General features: G+C 38.1%; 1 protein-coding gene across 1 annotated transcript in view; it reads right to left on the reverse strand.

Annotated features, from left to right (window-relative positions):
• LOC136261089 (adhesion G-protein coupled receptor V1-like) overlaps nt 1–21,082 on the reverse strand; it is a 259,887-nt gene that overhangs the window by 37,738 nt on the left and 201,067 nt on the right. The window contains exons 74-87 of the mRNA XM_066055056.1: nt 20,568–20,705; nt 20,311–20,514; nt 17,257–17,394; nt 17,000–17,203; nt 12,545–12,682; nt 12,288–12,491; nt 7,124–7,273; nt 6,866–7,072; nt 6,685–6,819; nt 1,328–1,534; nt 1,067–1,204; nt 811–1,014; nt 604–741; nt 345–557 (exon numbers count right to left, since the gene is read on the reverse strand). Of these exons, the coding sequence (XP_065911128.1) occupies nt 345–557; nt 604–741; nt 811–1,014; nt 1,067–1,204; nt 1,328–1,534; nt 6,685–6,819; nt 6,866–7,072; nt 7,124–7,273; nt 12,288–12,491; nt 12,545–12,682; nt 17,000–17,203; nt 17,257–17,394; nt 20,311–20,514; nt 20,568–20,705 (2,418 nt within the window). The remainder of the gene's footprint in view (nt 1–344; nt 558–603; nt 742–810; nt 1,015–1,066; nt 1,205–1,327; nt 1,535–6,684; nt 6,820–6,865; nt 7,073–7,123; nt 7,274–12,287; nt 12,492–12,544; nt 12,683–16,999; nt 17,204–17,256; nt 17,395–20,310; nt 20,515–20,567; nt 20,706–21,082) is intronic.

The raw sequence follows: 21,082 nt of genomic DNA on the forward strand, positions 1-21,082 counted from the left end.
TCTGGTACCATTCTTTCTTTTCGTGCAATACATATGGGTTCACCAGCCAATAGTTAAGTTACAAAAGTGTAAACTGACAAGTGATAAGAAAAGTTGGGAAATTAAGATCGATTAGGGATTATAGAAATAAAAAGTAATGAAACAAGAGAGATCACCTATACCTGCAGATATACTAGTGGACATTTAATTTCTACATGTCCACTAGTATATCTGCAGGTATAGGCAACCTCCCTTGTTTCATAACTTTTTTTTATTTCAATGATCCCTAATCAATCTTAAAATTGCTTTTTTCCTTGTATGTGTTGATACTATGTACATCTATGATATGGTATATCTGTACTTACTGTCATTGTCCATTATAATGATTGTTGTTTGTGTACGACCACTAGCAGAAACACGGCTAATAAATAATGTTCTTATGTTGACAATATTAAGATGAAAATTCTCATCATCTTCTAAAATATTATCATCATTTGTTGGAACATCAAATGAAGCCCTTGTCTGTCCAGCAGGAAATGTGACGGTGTATGGACCAGAATCATAATCAACACCTCCTCCTGTGTGAGACAATATGAAGTCATATGTGCATACCTTCAAACATACCAAAAGCTGATATGTTGGCATCAATCACTTCTACAGTAATGTCAGTTGATGACGGGTTACTGAGAACTAGCACAGGTTGTGCTGGTCCAGTACCCTCACTCAGACTGTAGGATGTCTGACTGAAACTTACCACAGTTGCTGTATAAAATAGCATGATAAATAAAATACAAGAATACAAGTGCATACTGTATATAGCTAAGTGCTTACAGTCATTATCAAATATAGTCAATGTGGCATGAACAGAAGAACCAAGAGTAACTTTGTTGGATGATGAAGATACAATAGTGAGGTCAAATGTTTCATTGTTTTCCACCATGTTATCATCAATTATTGGAACATCAAATGAAACATTGATCACTCCAGCAGGAAATATGACAGTGTATGGTCCAGAATCATAATCAACACCTCCTCCTGTAATATTATTACTACAATTAACATTTTGTGATGAAACCACTTCACTCACTAGTGGCAGTATTCTGAGTATCTCTAACTCGTACAGTAATATCAGTTGATGATGGGTTACTGAGAACTAGTACAGGTTGTGCTGGTCCATCATCTTCATCAACACTGTACGTTGACCGGCCAATTGTCACTATAGATCCTACAATAAACAATAAGTAATGTACACATAAACCACATAATTACATATTATTAAATTTGAATCTACTACAGTAAAGAATACATTAGCAAGGATTTGACATAACCAATCCACATGGCTACTCACTATCATTATCAATTATGGTCACCACAACTTCACTAGGATTATCAACTGTAAATCCATTAGGTAGTGAGGATGAGATGATAGTAAGATCAAACTGTTCATCATCTTCCAATATATTATCATCATTTATTGGAACATCAAATGAAACACTGGTCTGTCCAGCAGGAAATGTGACATTGTATGGTCCAGAATCATAATCAACACCTCCTCCTATAGAATAAAACATTAGATTAAGTACATACTTATATAGACACATAACCCTACCAAAACAATTTTATATAACATTTGTGACCCATTTGCAAAAAGCTGACCATTTTGCACATTTATAATATATAGGTATAGCCAGGGGGCATAGGGAGGGGGGTTCCAGGGGGTTCCAAGGGGTTCAGGAAACCCCCCCCCCCCCCCCCCTGTAAAATTTAGACTTCTGAGTTTACAGCAGGACCCTAACACACCATTTAGTATGGCAGGACAAAATGAGTGAGTAATAGTGTATGGCATAGCACAACAATTGATAAAGCTTGCATTCATCTCTCAGGGAAGAATTTACAGAGGTAACATGAGCCCTTTCTAAAAAGATTGATATACGCTAATAGAGCAGTCAGGTATATACTCTAATAGAGCAGTCATGTATAAATATGATCCATATATGTGACCAGATTTGACAAAACCAGGCTTCCACACACACCCACATTTGGGACCTTGAAGGACCGTAACTCATTGTGGGAGTAAGCTATTGTTCTCACATTTTAAACTTATATTGCATTATGCAGTGCAAGAACCATGTGAAAATTGTAGATCAATAATGCAGTCAATGGTCAAGGTACAAGCGGTTAAAGTCAAAGAATCGGATGTGTGTGGAAGCCTGGTTTTGTCAAATCCGGTCACATATTAAGGACTTCATTGGTGAAGCTTTTCAGACAGTCTAACATTATATACAAAACTGAACATGACCTTATACTGTTATAGCTTTGGTGTGCAGTGTTTAAAGATATACAGCCTGTAGAACTCCAGTAATTTATCACTTGTGTTAACCATGCTATGCATATTTGTAGTTATAATGTTTTGATTGTAAGTCATTCCATATCCTATACCAGTTAGATAATTACCAATACAGATTACTATATGTGTCTCTATGTGTTATGCTGTCTGCTTCCACTAGGTAGCTTTAGCTAGTACTAGCTTTCATCTTAGGAACACTTATATGCATTATAATTGATGTACATAAAATATAGCAATTTTACTGAGTTTTGATTCTTCAAAAATATTGAAAGTCTGTCAGTGGCTGGGGGCTGTGCCTCCAGACCCCTGCTTCCAGTAACTCAATACTGCTGTTGGAACCCCCTTCAAAAAATCCTGGCTATGCCCCTGTTTGATGTATCCAATCAATCATAGCTTGGCAGTGGATAAAGCTATGTCCATGAACTTTCAGCTGCATCTGTTGAATTGTTAAACTACTGTAATTTGGGCTGTTTGTACAATTCTGTTGCCTATTTCTAAAATTATAAATTTGAAACTTACAGAGCTGAATGTTGTAATGGTTACTGACGTAACTGAATGGATTACAGGGTGGTTTGTTAAGTAGTAGCTAAACATTCTACAGGGCAACTTGTTATGTACTAAACAGGGTGACTTGTATTGTAGCTAAACTCTCTACAAGGTGACTTGTATTTTAACTGAACTCTGTACATGCATAATGACTTGTTTATAGATGAACTCATAGGGCGAGTTGAATTCTCTACAGGATGAACCACGATGTAACTGAACTCCCTACAGGGTTACTTGTAGTTTAGCTTAACTGTTTACAGGGTGACTTGTTACCTCTGCAGGGTGACTTATTTGCATCTACACGGTGATCACGCATGGCCAGGAATACTACCACGCATGGCCAAGAATATTACCATGCATGTACTCATGGAACATGTTTATACCATTGACTAACCATGTCCAATAGCTAGAGCAATGTCTTTCACAGATCTGACTGATAAACAGTATCATGAATATGCATTCACTTCACCTTTTTTTGTTGTTGATTTTATAGGGTGACAACTATGCTTCACCACACCCTCCATTCTTCAGTCTCATCACCTTCAGATGTGCTGTACTATTGAGGAGACTTTGAACCATCATCTCTTTTTTATTACAAATATTATTGTATTACTGTTACATGCTGTTACTACTAAACTAAGCGGTAATCAGAAGTTCCAATGTAGCAAGCTGACCAAACTCAAGCAAAATTTTGCACTTGAGCTATGCTTAGGCTGGTTCAATACCTCATGGCTATTGTTGAATTTAGTGTGAAGAGTTTATGGCATTGATGTGGGATCTTTTAAAGGTGGAGTAGTAGTTGGTTAAGCAGGTCCAGTACATGAAGTTTGACCTCAACATAGGGCTCTGCAGTATTGCTAAAACTTTTATTCATGTATATATATATTTATTTATTTTAAACACCTCTGTATTACTAAATATAGGTGTTGCCCTTGAATGGATATGGAATATATAAATGGTATTTAGTAAGTCGCAAAGGCAAACAAAATTTGCACTCAGCTACCCATTCTGTAAACACACAATTTATTTTCATGCCATGACATCTAATTCCTTGTATTTTACTATGAATTACTACTACAATATATTTGGTATTTTTGATATTTTGGTATCATGGTTCAGTATTGGGACTCGGTATATGGTATTGTGGCTTTGTTAATACTTCAGTATGACTAAATAATTATTATAGGTACATTGCAGAGCCCTGCCTCAACATATAATATGTATGGAAACTGTGTGAGCAAGAAACAAATGTGGCATATACAAAATTCATTTCATTATAATCATGAAGAGCTCTCTCTGAAGTTTCAACGTGTCAATCTGAGCTATTGCTCCTGTAGTAGACGGGTGCTAGAGTTTGGTAGATAGCGAAGTAAGACTTACTGTACATTGAAAAGACAGGGTAAGTAGCTATGCAGTATAATGGTTATGAAATTACAGTGTACATACAATGCTACACTGCACTTGTATAGTAATGAAATACACCACTGGCTAAACAATCACACTATGTTTTTCATGTACTGCCTGTGGCTTTTACCACACATGGCCCTGGCCCCATGTAAGGCCATAAAATTCCCTATGCATGACTGTGGAATTCCCTGCTTGTGGCCATGGCATTCTCCATGTGTAGCTGTGGAATTTCTCACACAGATAGATGCATGGCACCATATGCAAATTTCCATGCGTGTATGAATTTGAAGTGGACTGTACTGTAAATGTGGAACAGACTGAAAACGGACTTGGCAATGGACTGGAAGAAACTTGCCTTTTATCACAATTAGCCACTTGGAAACAATTCCAGTTGTACAATGACACTGTGTAAACCTCTGAGCACCATCTCAAAGCTTATCTGAGCCAATATTAAGATATGCGCTTACAACTGGTGTTAAATTTCATTTTTTTGTGCTCAATTAAAAGCGCACTCTTTGTGTTACAACTGTAAATAGTCAATAGACAAGCTTTTAAGACTTGTTGAAGATGTGCTGTTCCTTGGATTTGTGTTCAAGTTAATTGCTGCCATTAGTGTTGTCGCTGCTTTTCAATTTAAAGATGACCAGTGATAATGAGCAGGCTTTGAAGTCATACCTCGTTGTAGTTCATCAGCTGGAATTTCTGTTATGTTGTTTTTATAGGACGATTCTAATCTTGGTTACAGTACTACTAGTTAAACTTATCACTTGCATTAAGTAAAGCACAAGACTTGATGGTAGTTTGATTATACTTCGTTCAAGGGATTCACGTTTGTTGTACTTAGTAGATGTTGTAATGTAGGCTACAATAGAAAATCCATGTTTTATTAGGGTAGTAGATTTGCATGAGCCGGTCCATTTGCAAGCCAGTTTTCCAGTCTGTTCCATGTTTTAGTCACTTCCTAATAACTGAAATCTCTACAGGGTGACTTGTTTGTAATTGAACTCTCATCAGAATAACTTTTTACATATGTAGCTGAACTCTCTACAGGGTGGTTTGTTTGTCATTTCTAGCTATTTTCTGCACATTACATAGTGTTACAAATGAAGAACAGTAGGAGAAGTGTCTCTGCAACCAATCCACTTGCTACAGAAAGTATAGACATTTAGTGGATAGCTAGTCAACACAACCACAGGAAGGCCATATCATGCTATAATGAATCAACACCTTCTGTTGTTCAGCAAAAGAACTGGGACACAAGGTAAGTCCATGATTTGTGTATCGTACAAACTGCAGTTGGTGAAAAGATGTCTCTGGATGAAGCAACATCAAACAGTGAAGAAACCAAGCCAGTAACCTTATTCATGTTGAGTTATGCTTGGCAGAAGGAATCAGTCAGTCAGTCAGTCAGTCAGTCAGTCAGTCAGTCAGTCAGTCAGTCAGTCAGTCAGTCAGTCAGTCAGTCAGTCAGTCAGTCAGTCAGTCAGTCAGTCAGTCAGTCAGTCAGTCAGTCAGTCAGTCAGTCAGTCAGTCAGTCAGTCAGTCAGTCAGTCAGTCAGTCAGTCAGTCAGTCAGTCAGTCAGTCAGTCAGTCAGTCAGTCAGTCAGTCAGTCAGTCAGTCAGTCAGTCAGTCAGTCAGTCAGTCAGTCAGTCAGGCAGGCAAGAAGGCAGGCAGGTAGGCAACAGTTAATAGACAATTAAACATAAAAAACTTGTTGAAAGGGTTTGGGGTCAGTATGAAGATATTTTTGGGTTTGGTTATGCCTAACCAATACTGCCAATCTGTTTTGAAGGAAAAATAAAGCTGGCTTTATGGATGAAATTTTTGGACAAGAAAGCCCAAACTTCTATAATCCCTAATATACAGTACTACCATACCATATGATAGCAGTATTAGGCTCATTCCTTTACACAGTTTGCCTGGTAGGTATGGGAAGTAATCATTGTTTGATTAGCACCACTTAATCACGCAATTGTTACACACTGTTGGTTTCTATGTTGTATCTTCTCGGTCTTTATCTCAATTTTTTTTTTGAAACCACAAAAGGTTTGAGGTTCAATAATTAACGTATCCATGTACTTATTTATTTCATCTTCTTCCCATAAGTATTATTCTAATACCATGCTGGAATCACTTTCAGTGTAACGTTTTAGATGTCACAACAGGTAATACATGGACTCCCAAAGTGTAGCCAGAAAAGTTTAGTACATAAGACACCCGTAAGTTCTGTGATTGCTTTATTAGAATTTGTGACTGCTCTAATATATTAATTGTTTGCAGGAATAAGTTCTCTGCCTCAGTTGCCTTAATGGTAGCTATGCCACTGACTTCACTAAACTAACACAACTAATTCACAACATCTAAAGTGTAGCTGCTGTAGTTCATACTACACTACAATACTTACCATATGCTGATATATTTCTGGTAGACACTTGTACAGTAATGATGGTTGATGATGTATTACTGAGAATTAGTGTAACTTGTAATTGTCCAGCAGTTTCATTAACATTGTATGATGACTGGCTGAAGTTTACAGTAGCTATTCAAGAAAATAATAAAACACTTATACAATTCTTAATACATACTTGTGGTATCAGTAATGTTTCCAACGGCCATGGTAATGTCCCCAGGAACAACACGACTCAGTGATGGAGGAATAATAAAGGTAATACCAAATGTCTCTGGCCCTTCTGCAATATCATCTGTACTAACTGGTACATCAATTGTAGTACTAGTAGTTTCAGCAGTGAAGGTGGCAGTGATAGGAGTAGAAGTATAGTCCACTCCATTACCTGATAAGTCAACACTAACTAACAAGTCAGTCTAGAACACACATCTCTTACCCTCAGCAGATAATGGTGACTGGTCAGATGGTGTCACAGTCACACTAATGTCACTGTCTGATGTACCTCCTTCAAACAACAAAGTTACAGGAACTTTACCAAGTGACTCAGTTCCAGGGTATACATGCTGAGAGAATTTCACCATCAAAACTGCAATGTACAATTAAATAGTCAATCCACTAGTGCAATTAAAAATTATTATAATATACGGTCCAGCAATGAAAAGTAGTGAAACAGGCATTTTGAATGTTTTATGCACATAGACTAGCTACTATTTCTTGTTTCACTACTTTTTATTGCTGCTGAAACCTAAAATTAATAGCATTACCTTTTGTCATGGCACATGTAGCTATGATATATGTACATATGTGACTGTAATGCATTATTAGAGTATGGTGATCTGAGCTATATGTAAAAGATTGAAGGAGAGTGGTTCAATGCCTTGTCTTACTTACTACTGATTGCAGCTAGGTCATTAAAGGTGGTGGTCACCCAGTTCTGATCAGAGAATGGTGGTGTGTTATGATCATTTAAGGGTGTGGTCGTACACAATCACTTTAAGCGCAACTACACGTATCTACTCCCCTTTTAAGCACTTCAAATAGTTATGTGATATCTAACTATGCTCCTCTAAGGACAAGTGTTGATATGGAAAATTAATACCTTGGTATGGGTTTCCTTGCAAGAAAAATAAGTAGACCAGATACTCTTTGAACCAGAAAAGGCACATGCTACCCATGAGTTTGCTATTGTGGCATGAAATGGTGGCCTTGTACTGTTTTGTTTGGCCTCTAGCCTTACGACAGTGGTCAGGCAGGTAGGCAGGCAGGCAGGCAGGCAGGCAGGCAGGCAGGCAGGCAGGCAGGCAGGCAGGCAGGCAGGCAGGCAGGCAGGCAGGCAGGCAGGCAGGCAGGCAGGCAGGCAGGCAGGCAGGCAGGCAGGCAGGCAGGCAGGCAGGCAGGCAGGCAGGCAGGCAGGCAGGCAGGCAGGCAGGCAGGCAGGCAGGCAGGCAGGCAGGCAGGCAGGCAGGCAGGCAGGGAGGCAGGCAGGCAGGCAGGCAGGGAGGCAGGCAGGCAAGCAGGCAGGCAGGCAGGCAGGCAGGCAGGCAGGCAGGTAGTCCAAAAATTCAATGGTGACTTTAAAAATTCAGTACTTAGCTGCTTTTATGTGCTCTCTTTTATTTAACACTGTAATTGATGTTAGTTGGACTAAGACTATTCCATAAAAGTGACTTTTATCCTGTGCTATATATTACTATCCACACAAAGCAGCCAAGCTGTGAAAAAATGGCGTGGCCTTAAAAAAACTTAGCATTAACATCATTGCAGCCATTTCTTGGCTGCCACCTTTGATTTCACAACGTTTTTCACCCAGGTTTTTTAAGGCCGCACATTTTTTTACAGCTTGACTGTTTTGTGTGGATTTCACTTCTTTTGTACCATATAAGGCCCCAAAACCAGCCTATGACTGACTTTGAGGTTTGTTTTTACTCACATTTCTTTTTTATGTAGATACAATGATAATTATTGAAGCCAGACTTATAAATGTGTTTCATTGCATGATTTAATTCATAATATTATTGTAATACTCTAATAGAGTGCACATTTTTTGAGGACTTCTGCAGCTTTTTGACTGATTGATACTTTATTACATTATGAGTACACCTTAGCCATATTTGTTTTGACATAACTACTATAAAATGAGGTGGTTTTATTAGAGGTGGTCTATTATACAGGTGGTCCTATTACAGAGGTGATCTTTGTTAAAAGGTATCTGTTAATATGAAGTATTGACCAATTTTAGTTTTTCAGTTTCAGTTTTTCCGTTTCAGTTTTCAATTTCAGCTGTTTCCAATATCCCACTCTAGTTACATTCTAAATCCTTGCACAGTAAACTACTGGCTATAGAGTTATGCGTGATTAAAATCTTGCATCAGCTGGCCTGCATGCACTACCACTGGCATGCATTAGAGCTATGCATGGTTTGGGGAAAATGGGGCAGCCCAGGGCATTGCTAGATGCTAGGTGCTAAATGCACTTGCATTTGCCCTAGTGAGGAATTTAGCTGCTGTATTTCTATTGCTATAGCCAGTACTTAAGTTATATTAAGCAGCCGAACTGCTTCCAATTTCCCCCAAACTCTGCCAGCATGGCATATAGAGAGCATAGTGCAATGAAATGGCAGCAGCATGTAATTAGCAACAAACGATGAGTAAAGCCACAAACTATGAGTAACACATGCCGAGCAACAAAGAAAAGAGCAATGCATAACGAGCAATAAGCAATGCGTGACAAGCAACAAGCAATAAGCGACAAGCAGTGAATGATTAGCAATAAACACCATGCAACACATGATAAGCAATGAACGATGATCAATGAATGAAAAGCAATGAGCAAGGCATTATGAGCAACAAACAATACACACTGCATGACAAGCAACAAACAATGAGCAATGCATGACAAGCAACAAACAACGAGCAATGCATAATAAGCAACAGACAATGAGCAATGTATGATAAGCAGCAACACAGCAAATAATGCATGATGAGCAGCAAACAATGAGCAATGACACGCAAGCAGCACATGATGAGCATCAAACAAATAGCAGTACAAATAACATGAGCAGTGCAAGATAAGCAACAAATAATGAGCAACAAACAATGAGCAACACATGACAAGCGAGTAACATGTGATGAGCATGCAGCAATGCACAATTAGCAACAAAGAAATAGCAATGCACAACACAAGGAATGAGCGATGTGATGACTAGTCTAAGTATACACGCATACAGTAGTCAGCAATGCATAGCATATAGTAGTTGGTAATGAGTGATAAGTACACAGCAAGGACACTTAAAGTCACTTAAAGTTGCCATCATCAGCACAAAGTATCAGCTGTAAGCAAGGCAGGGCAGTAAGTAGAGCAAGGCAGTAAGCCATGTAAGCCAGTAAGCCAGTAAGCCATGCAAGGAAGTATGCCAAGCAGGGCAGTAGGCCAAGTAGGGAAGTAAGCCAAGAAAGGCAGTAAACTAAGAAAGGCAGTAAACCAAGTAAGGCAGAAGATCAAGCAGTGATTCTAGCACAACAGAAAGGCCGAGCGGGGCAGCAAGCCAAGCAGGGCAGTAGACCAAGCAGGGCAGTAAGCCAAGCATGGCAGTAAGCCATGCAAGGCACAAGGCAGTAAGCCACACAGGGCAGTTATCCTAGCACAGCAATAGGCCAAGAGCAAGGAAATAAGTCAAGTATGTAGGAATGGCAATAGGCCAAGCAGGGCAGTAAGCCAAGAAAGGAAATGGGTCAAGCAGGGCAGTAAACCAAGCAGGGAATAGGCCAAGCAAGGCAGTAATCCTAGCACAGCAATAGGCCAAGCAGGGTGGCAAAGCCAGGCAATAAGTCAAGTACTGTAGGCATGGAAGTAGGCCGAACAGGGTGGTTAGCCAGGCAATAAGTCAAGTACTGTAGGCACAGCAACACGCCAATCAGGGCAATAAACCCTACTGTAGGCACGGCAATAGGCCAAGAAGGAAAGTAAGCCAAGAAAGGCAGTGGGTAAAGCAGAGCAACAAGCCAAACAGGTAATAGGTTGAACAGGGCAGTAAGCCAAGCATAGGCAGTAGGCCAAGCAAGGCAGTAAGCCAAGTAAGGCAGTAAACCAAAAGCAGGGCAGTAAGCTAAGCAAGGCAGTATACCAAGCAGGGCAGCAAGCCAAGCAAGGCTGTCAGCCAGGGCAGTAGGCCAAACAGGGCAGTAGGCCAAGTAGGGCAGTAAGCAAAGAAAGGCAATAAACCAAGCAGTAATTCCAGCATTTCAGAGAGGATAATGATCACAAAGCAGCAAACAATAACACTACATGACACGTAAAACTTAGTTGCTTTGGCATGATGCCGGATGCAATCTTCATGGACAGGCGGATGCCATCATTGTGACAAGGAATCTTTCTGACAGAATATTCATGCCTGCATACAGTAAGTAGCACCCATTCCACTATGAGTAGCTGTTTTTGGCATATTTGCTGCAGCTTCAATCTTAACTCAGTATGAGCAATTCCAAATAGATCACGTGATTGCCGTTTGCATGTGTAATGGTGTTGAGTATTAACAATTGTGGGTTCCAGTTCTATTAACTGGGATTCACTACCAACCATACCCGAGGCTTCCTTGTCTGTTAAAAGTGACAAATGGTGTATAAAAAACTATATAAGTAATCACTCTATAAAATATAAAACATTAAAGGAAACATACTGTCTTAAAATTAAAAGTGTGTCTTGACCATTGACTGCGTAACTGAATCTATATGTGACCAGATCTGCAGGAATCCCATGTTAGTGCAAGCCTAATTTTACAGCATAATGCAATAAACACAATGGGTGAAATATTTATAAAATCAAAAAAAATTCCATAATTGTTTTTGAGCACTTGTTTAACAGTCAAGGAAGGTGTTAATAGCAAATACTGTGGTACCATCATGATCCCCAAAGCAAGAGGAATTCAGAAATTGTTGGTTTGTGTCAGTGTTCTCAAGGAGATGGAAGATATGAGCGTTAGTCGGCCTCGCATTGGACGAGTAGTTTGCTATCATTTTTCTCTCATGTTTTTGCCATTGCCCTGGTCATAGGAAGGGCCTGGAAGGACAAACTTATCCAGCAATGGATTTGCCTGTTGATGGAGTATCTGATGGCATAAATTTCATCTTGGCAGAGAACTGAATTCGTAAGCTATGTAAGTTTAATTAAGCGCCTGTAGTTTATTTTCCGTATTGTCACTGTACAAATCAATCTTCCTGTTGTCGCCACTTTGTAGCACTGTATCTTTGAAACTTCAAGGCTTCTATAGCTGAAGTTTGGTTGACCATCCCTTTGTTTATCTAGATAAAGAAAATGTAATAAAATGGAATTTAAAAAATGTGCTAACATATGGAATTCTTGCAGATATGGTCACGCACATATCAATTAACCAAACCAAATGAGTAATCTCAATCTGCCACATAAGTTAAACAGATGGTAACAAGCAACTTTGGATTTCGCAAAATTAACTCTAAAAGAAAATAACTAACTGTAAATATTTGGTAATTACTGATTCAGGGTGAATTATAAAATATATATTTCTCTATAATCCAATCTGTGAGCCCAGTCTGCACAACACATGCACAGTATGTTACTTCACTCACTATCACTATCAATTATAGTAATATCAGTTTGATTAGGAGCAGTTTGACTGACTCTGCTTGGTAGTGAACTAGGAGTGATAACAAGTTGCAATATTTCATTTCTTTCCAATATGTTATCATTATGTATTGTAACATCAAATGGAACACTGGTTACTCCAGCAGGAAATGTGACAATATGTGGCCCAGAATCATAATCAACACCTCCTGTAATATTCTCACTGTTAACATGTTGTTAAAGGTGATGTTGGTCTACTCACCAGTTGCAGTAATGTCATTACTTGTAACTTGTACAGTAATATTAGTTGATGATGGGTTACTGAGAACTAGTACAGGTTGTGCTGGTCCATCTTCTTCATCAACACTGTATGTTGACTGGTTGAAGCTCATGGTGATGGCTACAAAACAATTAGAGGAAAAGAGAATTCTTATAAAAACAAAAATCATACATGTTGCCTTTTTAAGTTACTTAAAGTTTTTCAGTACTAGCAGTATAATTATGTAGCCTGATCAACCAAAGCTTGCACAGTTTGCACAATCTCTATTTTAATTGCCTTAGCCAAGGAATGGGGGGAGGGGTACTTTTTACCCCCCTTTGACAAATGAACTCCTTAATCTATAAATCAACATCTCAGTGAATACGTCAACAACAACTGTAATATTGAATGAAATACATGACATGTGTATTTTTCCTGGTACAACAGCACCTGAGAATACAAGAAATTACTTCTCATCATTCTCAGGTACATACTGTAGGTCATTCTCAGGTACTTTAGAGGATGTACCTGAGAATGCACCTGTAGGAGTCTGGATGCATGGCATGGCCCTTTAGATTCCATGTGTGTAAACTAGCTATGAACACATATCTTTATACCATTGTCCCCTATTACTCTCATTGTTACCAGAGAGGATTATAACTATAGTCTTCATTGATCTGACATTATGTCAGATCAAAGTCATAGTTGATCTGACATGATCTGACATTGTACGGCAATGCTTAGCAGCATGAGTAAGTGTGCCAAGCTGGAGCATGCCGCCTGAAAATTTTTGGATTTTCAAAGCTTGGATGCAAGTATTTTGACACCCAAAACTCCTTCAGCAGCCATGCACTGCATCATTTTTAGCCACATCATAATAAATCTGTAATAATAACATTATGATGATTTGATATGAAATTATTCAATGTGATGTTTTGTGACATGTATCTATATCAATTATGGTCGTATACTGCAGTACATTTAAAACCCTTTTAGAAGCCACCACAACAGTGTGTGAACATGTGGTGGAGTGGTGCAGATGCAGGTTCAATTCCCCATTCTAGACAACCTTTTCCCCACTTTTTTGGACCTTTTATATACACCTTTTTAGAAGTTTTTTACTGCTCTATTAGAATTGCTGACTGTTCTATTAGAGTATATCGATCTTTTTTAGAGGAAAGTGGTTGGCCATCCTTGATCGGTTCAGTAGGTAATTGGGCGGTCTTCGAGCTAATTGGTCGGTAAATGTCTGATGGCCGACTGTTATAATCCACTCTGACTGTGACTCCCCTTTAGTCGTTTCCTAGATGAAGGTCTGACTGATAGTATTGTTTCTAAAACCTGTATGCTAAATTTTTATTGCTGTAAAGCTTTGGAAAATACTTTTTTTGAAGTCATTAGCTTTTTAGCTACTATACTTGCAAACATGAAACACATTTTGCTATGTAGAACCAAATTGTGAAACACAAATTGTCTAGCTGGTTATGTATGCCCTCAGACTCCACCACACAGTGGCGTAGCTACCATTGAGGCAACCGAGGCAGCTGCCTTGGTAAAGATGCTCAACAACAGGCTGAGCAGGCCTGAGTTTTGGCACCCTGTATTTTTTACTCAAACGTTACTAGACTGTACCCCAGTAGCTGAAAAGTGGTCCAGCACCATGCAAGGCACCATGTCACCATAGGCTCCAGCCCTGATTAGTACTACAGCCATAGATTCTATTTTGTGTGGCTTGAATTTGTAAAACATCGAGATACTCTAATAGAGTAGTCATCGTAATATACTCTAATTGAGCATTCAATACAGATTATAGCCACTGTTCTCATTACACTGCTTGATCATTTACATTTATGTTAATTGCCTTTACATTACTTTTCAAAAGTTCCAGTGAGCCAACTGAATGGCATTACATTGAGCTAATTAATCATGCATATCATGCATTAAAAAAAACAGCCTGCACGTGCTATTTCAAAGCATAATTATATTAATTTTCCTTGAGGGATCATTCTCCCAGACTCCCTAGCTTGACATGCTTAGCACATGCAGTTGAGCATCACATGAAAAAGATAATTATCTCTGGCTTAAACATCACATCAGATCAATAAAAAGTAGTGTGCATGACCATGACTTCCATTGCATGACCTGACCACTCAAACTATCTCCAGAGTAAGTTGTGTTGCATGCAATTAAACTAGTCTAATAATTGAAACATGGTATACTGTAGCATTAACTATGCTGGAACATTACTTATGATATGTAGAAAAACTCTCAGAGTCTTCTGAAACAGTTTCCTCCAACCAACCAGATAGTCAACCTGCAAATGCTGTACCACCTATACTTGAAAGTATTTGTGAATCAGTTGAGTCAGAAACAGATCTTCTCAATTTGGTCAATGTATAAACTTTGCCTCGGTAAAAATTTTTTCCTGGCTACGCCACTGCCACATCTTGGATGTGTGTCTCTCTAAAGGCAAATATATTTAAGGGGATACAAGATGTAGGTATAGTTCAGGATCATAGTCTCCCTATAGTCAGTTCACAAAATTAGCAATCAATATGGTATGTTAGATACGTAAAAGGCTTTGACTGATAGTAGCATGTATAATCTTAGAGTTTTATGCATTAAAATATTATATAGAAGCAACATTATAACCATAAACAGCCTCAAATTTGAGTTTAATCTGATGACAAAACTATGACGTTTGTTGATTTATCTCACAGGAGTATTGCACATAACCCATATGCCTCACTCCTGGGTATCTCTCCATGTTTTGGTTGTATATGTAACCTGCAGTGCTCATGGTTAGATTAAAAAAAATTACTTGAATGGCAAACAAAGAATGTAAATTAAGGGTGTAATTGCATGGGCAGTAGACTTAATAATAAGAATTTGCTGCTGGTAAAAATTACCATAACTTTGAAATGGAACATGCTATGAACTTGCAACAACTATCAACTTGTTTCTTGGATAAAGATCTTCAATTTGGCACCTAGTGTGAACAAATTGAGTGTTGTATGAGTGATATATAGACAAAGGTCACTATTATTGAGCATAAAACAAACTGTAGAGGACACCAAAAGTCAAATCTGCAATGGTTCCATATCTCAATATACACTTCATGGTAGGTAGATACTATGTGCAAAGTTTTATATTTTCTGCACAAAGTGCACAAATATTTTGCTAAGCCGCTCTACTACTTTTATCACACATAATTATATAAAGGGAAAAAGCAAGACTCAACTGGATCGTCTAACATTACTTGATGACCCTCAACAAATAAAAATTGTTGCATAAACATGCAGCCAAGCTGTATAAAAGGGTGCAGCCTTCAAAAGCCTGGGTGAAAACAAGTAGTGAAATCAAAGGTGGCGGCTATGAAATGGCTGCAATAATGTTAACATATTACCTTTTAAAACACTTTTTGTGAGGTAGAAGGTACTTAATGTAACCATGACACAGTTAATTCCAATCATTTTCAGTAAAAATATTCATGCAGAGTTTCTGGCTAAAGGGTTGCAAGAAACTGCTTCACTACTTGTAATAATGTAGTTGCCAATCTCAGGGAGTCATCCACAGACTTATGACTTAATCAAGCACTTTAAAATTGCATTCCCAGCAGACACTACCAAAGCTATTTGCTAAAGGTGGAGACAACTACTTCCATGCTAGTCTCAGTACTATTTGCCTACCAGACTACCCCCCATGGTTCAACAGGCTTGGCCCCATTCTACTTATTATATGGTGGAAATCCACAACTGCTGACATCATTAGATTTTAAGCAATGGTAAAGTACCCAGTAGTGGAGAGAAAGTATGCCAGAGACCTTCAACGTTTCACCAAGAACTAAAACAAGCTAGGGCATTGCAGAACATTTTATCTAAACAAAGAGAACAAAAGAAGTGTTGTGTAAGATTTGAAAGTTGGAGACCTAATTATGTCAAAGACACAAACTTGGTTCCATCTCAAATCTTCCTTTAGACTTATTTATAAGGGGGCTTTTTGTGCTGCAGTTGGTTACCCCAACTAATGCTGTGATTAAGATTAAGGACATTGAGAATGCGGAGGAAATTAATGTAACTTTAGAGGCTGTCAATATGTAGTGAGAGCATGTTTTGGGCATGAGAATGAGCTGTGTAAGTAAAGGTAATTTTAAAAGGAGAATTCAAAAATTGAAGCCAGATGAATAACAGGCTATTTCTGCTGTGACAAGAACTGGACATTAGGTGATCAAGCTAGATTGATGCTGTGGAGAGACTGTACCTAAGTTCGGTCAAGAAAAGAGGAAGGAAGGTATAAAGAATTAGCAGATTATGGAGAATATCAAGGTGAGACACATTTCAGCTAGCATGAGGTGAAAGCTGACAAATATATAATTTCACAATAATTTTGCTACAGTATTACAAATTAGTCAATTAGTAACACTGTAAACTTGAAAAAAATACTTTGCAAATAGCTTACCATCATTATCATTAATAGTCACTGTGGTTTGGTCTGGAGAATTAGAAATTATATTACTGGGTAATGAAGACAAATCAATAACGAGACTGAAGGTTTCAACATTTTCCAATATTGTATCATCATTTATTGGAACATCAAATGAAACACCAGTCTCTCCAGCAGGAAATGTGACATTGTATGGTCCAGAATCATAATCAACACCTCCTGTAATATTCTCACTGTTAACATGTTGTTAAAGGTGATGTTGGTCTACTCACCAGCTGCAGTAATGTTATTACTTCTAACTTGTACAGTAATATCAGTTGATGATGGGTTACTGAGAACTAGTACAGGTTGTGCTGGTCCATTATTTTCATCAACACTGTATGTTGCCTGACTGAAGCTCACAGAAACATCTATCAAAAGTACACAATTTGTATAGTATTGCAAGAACATTTCATGAAAAAGAGTAAATACATGCGTGTATCAAGTGACTCATGTGGATAAAAAAATTAAAAATGTATGCCTCAAATAAATATAAGCACAAGAAACTACTGTGAGTTACTTACATGTAGAAGTGGTTTTGTAATCCTCACCACATGATGTTTATCATTTTTAATACCTTAGCTCATGCCGCATGGATGCATGTCAGGATTTCAACTTTGTATCAGACACACAAATAATACTTGTGTCCATACCAAGATACTGACTTGATATAAAACAAAAATTGATATGTGTAGAGGAAGTAGGGCAAACCGTTTCTATCATACATACCCTAATGAGTTTACAGTTTCCTTTTCCCTGAATCAGGATCGCAAAGCCATATGATTATGCATGCCATTTCTTGTCTCCTACTGTAGCTATTAACTTATTGTTACGATAATTGTTGAAAACTACTACTATAAGTGGTATCTGACATTCTGCATGGAGATGGCGATTCTAAATCCCATCACAAAACAATTGTTTTGAATGGAACACAATTGACATATGAATATCAGAAATATAATTATGACAAGTACATGAAAAAATTAGGAATTTTCAACTAGAGTAGGGACCATATAGCACATCAATAAAAAAAGCACTGAATCAAGTTGGAGTAATCCATGATATTAAATCACAGTAAAAGAATAAGAAGTGTTATATCCCTACTGTGCTTGATACTGTAATGGAAACACACAGTAGGGGTATAACACTTCTTATTCTTTTACTGTAATGGACTACTCCAACTTGTTTCAGTGCTTTTTTATTGATGTGCTATATGGTCCCTACTCTAGTTGAAAATTCCTAATTTTTTCGTGTACTTGTTTGTCAATCTTTTTTTTGTAAATAATTTTATTATGATTGGTGAACCAACGCAAACCAAAATGGCACTGCGCGCCCCAGCTATATCAATTTGTCTGAAAAGTGAAGTACCTATTATGCTTTGTTGTCAGCTATGTTTAACCCTATACACAGCATTTCGAATTAAGAACTACTCGAAAAGCACCTCTGCGATCCACGCACTATCGAAAGAAACAACACAATGGAGCACGCGCCCCAGTTATATTAATTATCTTCTGAAAAGTGAAGTATCCATTACGCTGCACTATCAGCTATGGTCAACTCGTTACACAGCAATACGAATCAAGAACTAGCTGAACTGCTTGAAAAGTACCTCTGCAGCCACTATGAAAAATACGGACGATTTCTGTTTTGAAGGGAAGCCCATCACGTGCTACTGCCAAATCGACACCTTTCGCTGTCAGCAAAGATGAATGGCACACAAAGGAGGGCACTGGTAAGTCCATGAAGAATGCATAGTACGTACTGCGGTATGCCAAAAGGCACCTCTCAGGACGAAGTGACATCAAACAGTGAAAAAATCAAGCCCGTAGCCTTAGCCGTTATCGAGTTACGCTTGTCTGAAGGCATCAGTCAGTCAGTCAGTTACTCAGTCAGTAGAAAATTCTGTTGAATAAAAATTTTAAAATTCGGTAGCAACTTGTTGAAAACATTTCGGGTCAATCTGAAAGCTTGTTTGGGCTTACTTTTACCTAACCAATAGTGTCTTATCATTGTCTGGGAAAATTGAGGCTGGTCTTTGGGTGATGTTACTTCGTGGGCCACGCCTACTGCTTTGTGGCCCCTAATATACACTACTATCATAGTGTATGATATTGAAAAGGTAAAGAATTTTCATTAGTATTTGTATGAACGTATTAGAATACTGGAAATTGTTGAACTAGACGTTTGTATTATGTGAAAAAGGTTACTGACATGTGCCAGGTTAGTACTGTCAAAGATGCTCTAATAGAGCAGTCAACCACTCCAGTAAAGAATTTTCAAATGAGTTGTATGTTGCTTAATTTTCTGCAAAAATAGTTACCTAGCCTACAATAATTTTCCAGAGTTAATAAAATTTCTTGGGGGCATTTCCTATCAATCATTTCAGTCAATATGTTCCAGTGTGTAACTTTCGTTGCCTAAGTTGCCCCCTACCTTTCATCAACTTTTCCCCTTGCTCCACTAACTGTTTCAGAGGCACTCCAACTTTGGGAGGGACTGTGATTCACTAAAACAAATTTCCTAGTAGGAGATTTGTAATTTACTAGTTTGTTTGTCCTAGGTAGTATCATGAGTAATCACAAAGTGGTGGAGAATAAGGGGTGGTTGGTGGGAAACCAATGGACTTAAAAAATGGATGGGAGCCATGGTCCAAGTCTTGAAAGAAACCTGTGATGGTATCTTTGTGGCTGATGCTCAGCAGAATAAAAACAGAAAACATTTGGCCAAGGCCAGCACCACTGATTCTCGTCAAGCCAGGAGGCCAGAAAACACTTGCCACACAATCCAGAAAAAACAACAACCAATAGTATGGTAGTGTAGCTACCCAGTGGTGGTGTTAAAGAGTTGAACTTTTCTAAATGTGTAACTTGGTAAGGTTTTGTATAATCTGGTCACACATATAATACTACCATATTACACATTATTTTGATATTAAGTGTATATTGATAATCATTATTTCTTCCTTTAGGTGCACACTTAATACATTCCACTTCAAAATCTTGGAAATCCTCCCAACAATGTATCGATAGTTAGGCATATTGCTTGATAGTTTTGCTAGCTCAAGTTATGCTGGCATAAAGCAAATGTTTGTGTATAAAACAATGAGATAAGCTAGGTTACACTTTGAAATAAAGAGCATAAATTAATAAGAAAAGTAGTTATTCTTATTAGAGCACACCTAACATCAACTGCTTAAGAGCTAAATGAAAGATGTGTAATGAATAGCTGTAAAACAATTATAACTGTTACAGCAATCATCTGTGTGATACTAAAGATAAAATTCTTACTGCTGTTATCCACTATAGTCACAACAGCTCGTCCAGGTGTAATACGATTTACACGATTAGGTAATGAACGTTGTGTAATGGTTAGACGGAATTCTTCATCTTCTTCCAATATATTGTCATCACTTAATGGAACATCCAATGAAACACTGGTCTCTCCAGCAGTAAATGTGACAGTGTATGGTCCAGAATCATAATCAACACCTCCTGTAATATTCTCACTGTTAACATGTTGTTAAAGATGATGTTGGTCTACTCACCAGTTGCAGAAATGTCATTACTTGTAACCTGTATAGTAATATCAGTTGATGATGGGTTACTGAGAACTAGTACAGGTTGTGCTGGTCCATCATCTTCATTGACACTGTATGTTGATTGGCTGAAGTTTACAGTAGTATCTATTACAAAGTTAGGGAGTAATGGTTACTTGAATGGAAGCAAAAGTATTAAAGGCAATGTGCTTGCAGTAAGACAATGTATGTTAATATGGTACGGACTATTAACTTTAAAATGCATGGGCTGTTATGCTAGATATGTTTGAGGTCAACGTATCTTATTTTCAACTCAGCCGCAATTTTATAAACAACAGGCTGTATACCTGGTTTCTTGCAGTTTGCATGACCACAGGTGTGTTTATGCTACTCACACATACCGACATACGTATGTATACTGAAGGTTTACATTATCTCACAAAAAGTAGAAACCAGCCTCACAACACCCCATTCACAGTGCCTTAGCAGTATTGTTTAGGTATGCCCAAAAGTCCCAAAATGCT

Source organism: Dysidea avara, chromosome 7 (genome assembly GCF_963678975.1).
Source record: "Dysidea avara chromosome 7, odDysAvar1.4, whole genome shotgun sequence".
In the NCBI taxonomy this organism is placed as follows: domain Eukaryota; kingdom Metazoa; phylum Porifera; class Demospongiae; order Dictyoceratida; family Dysideidae; genus Dysidea; species Dysidea avara.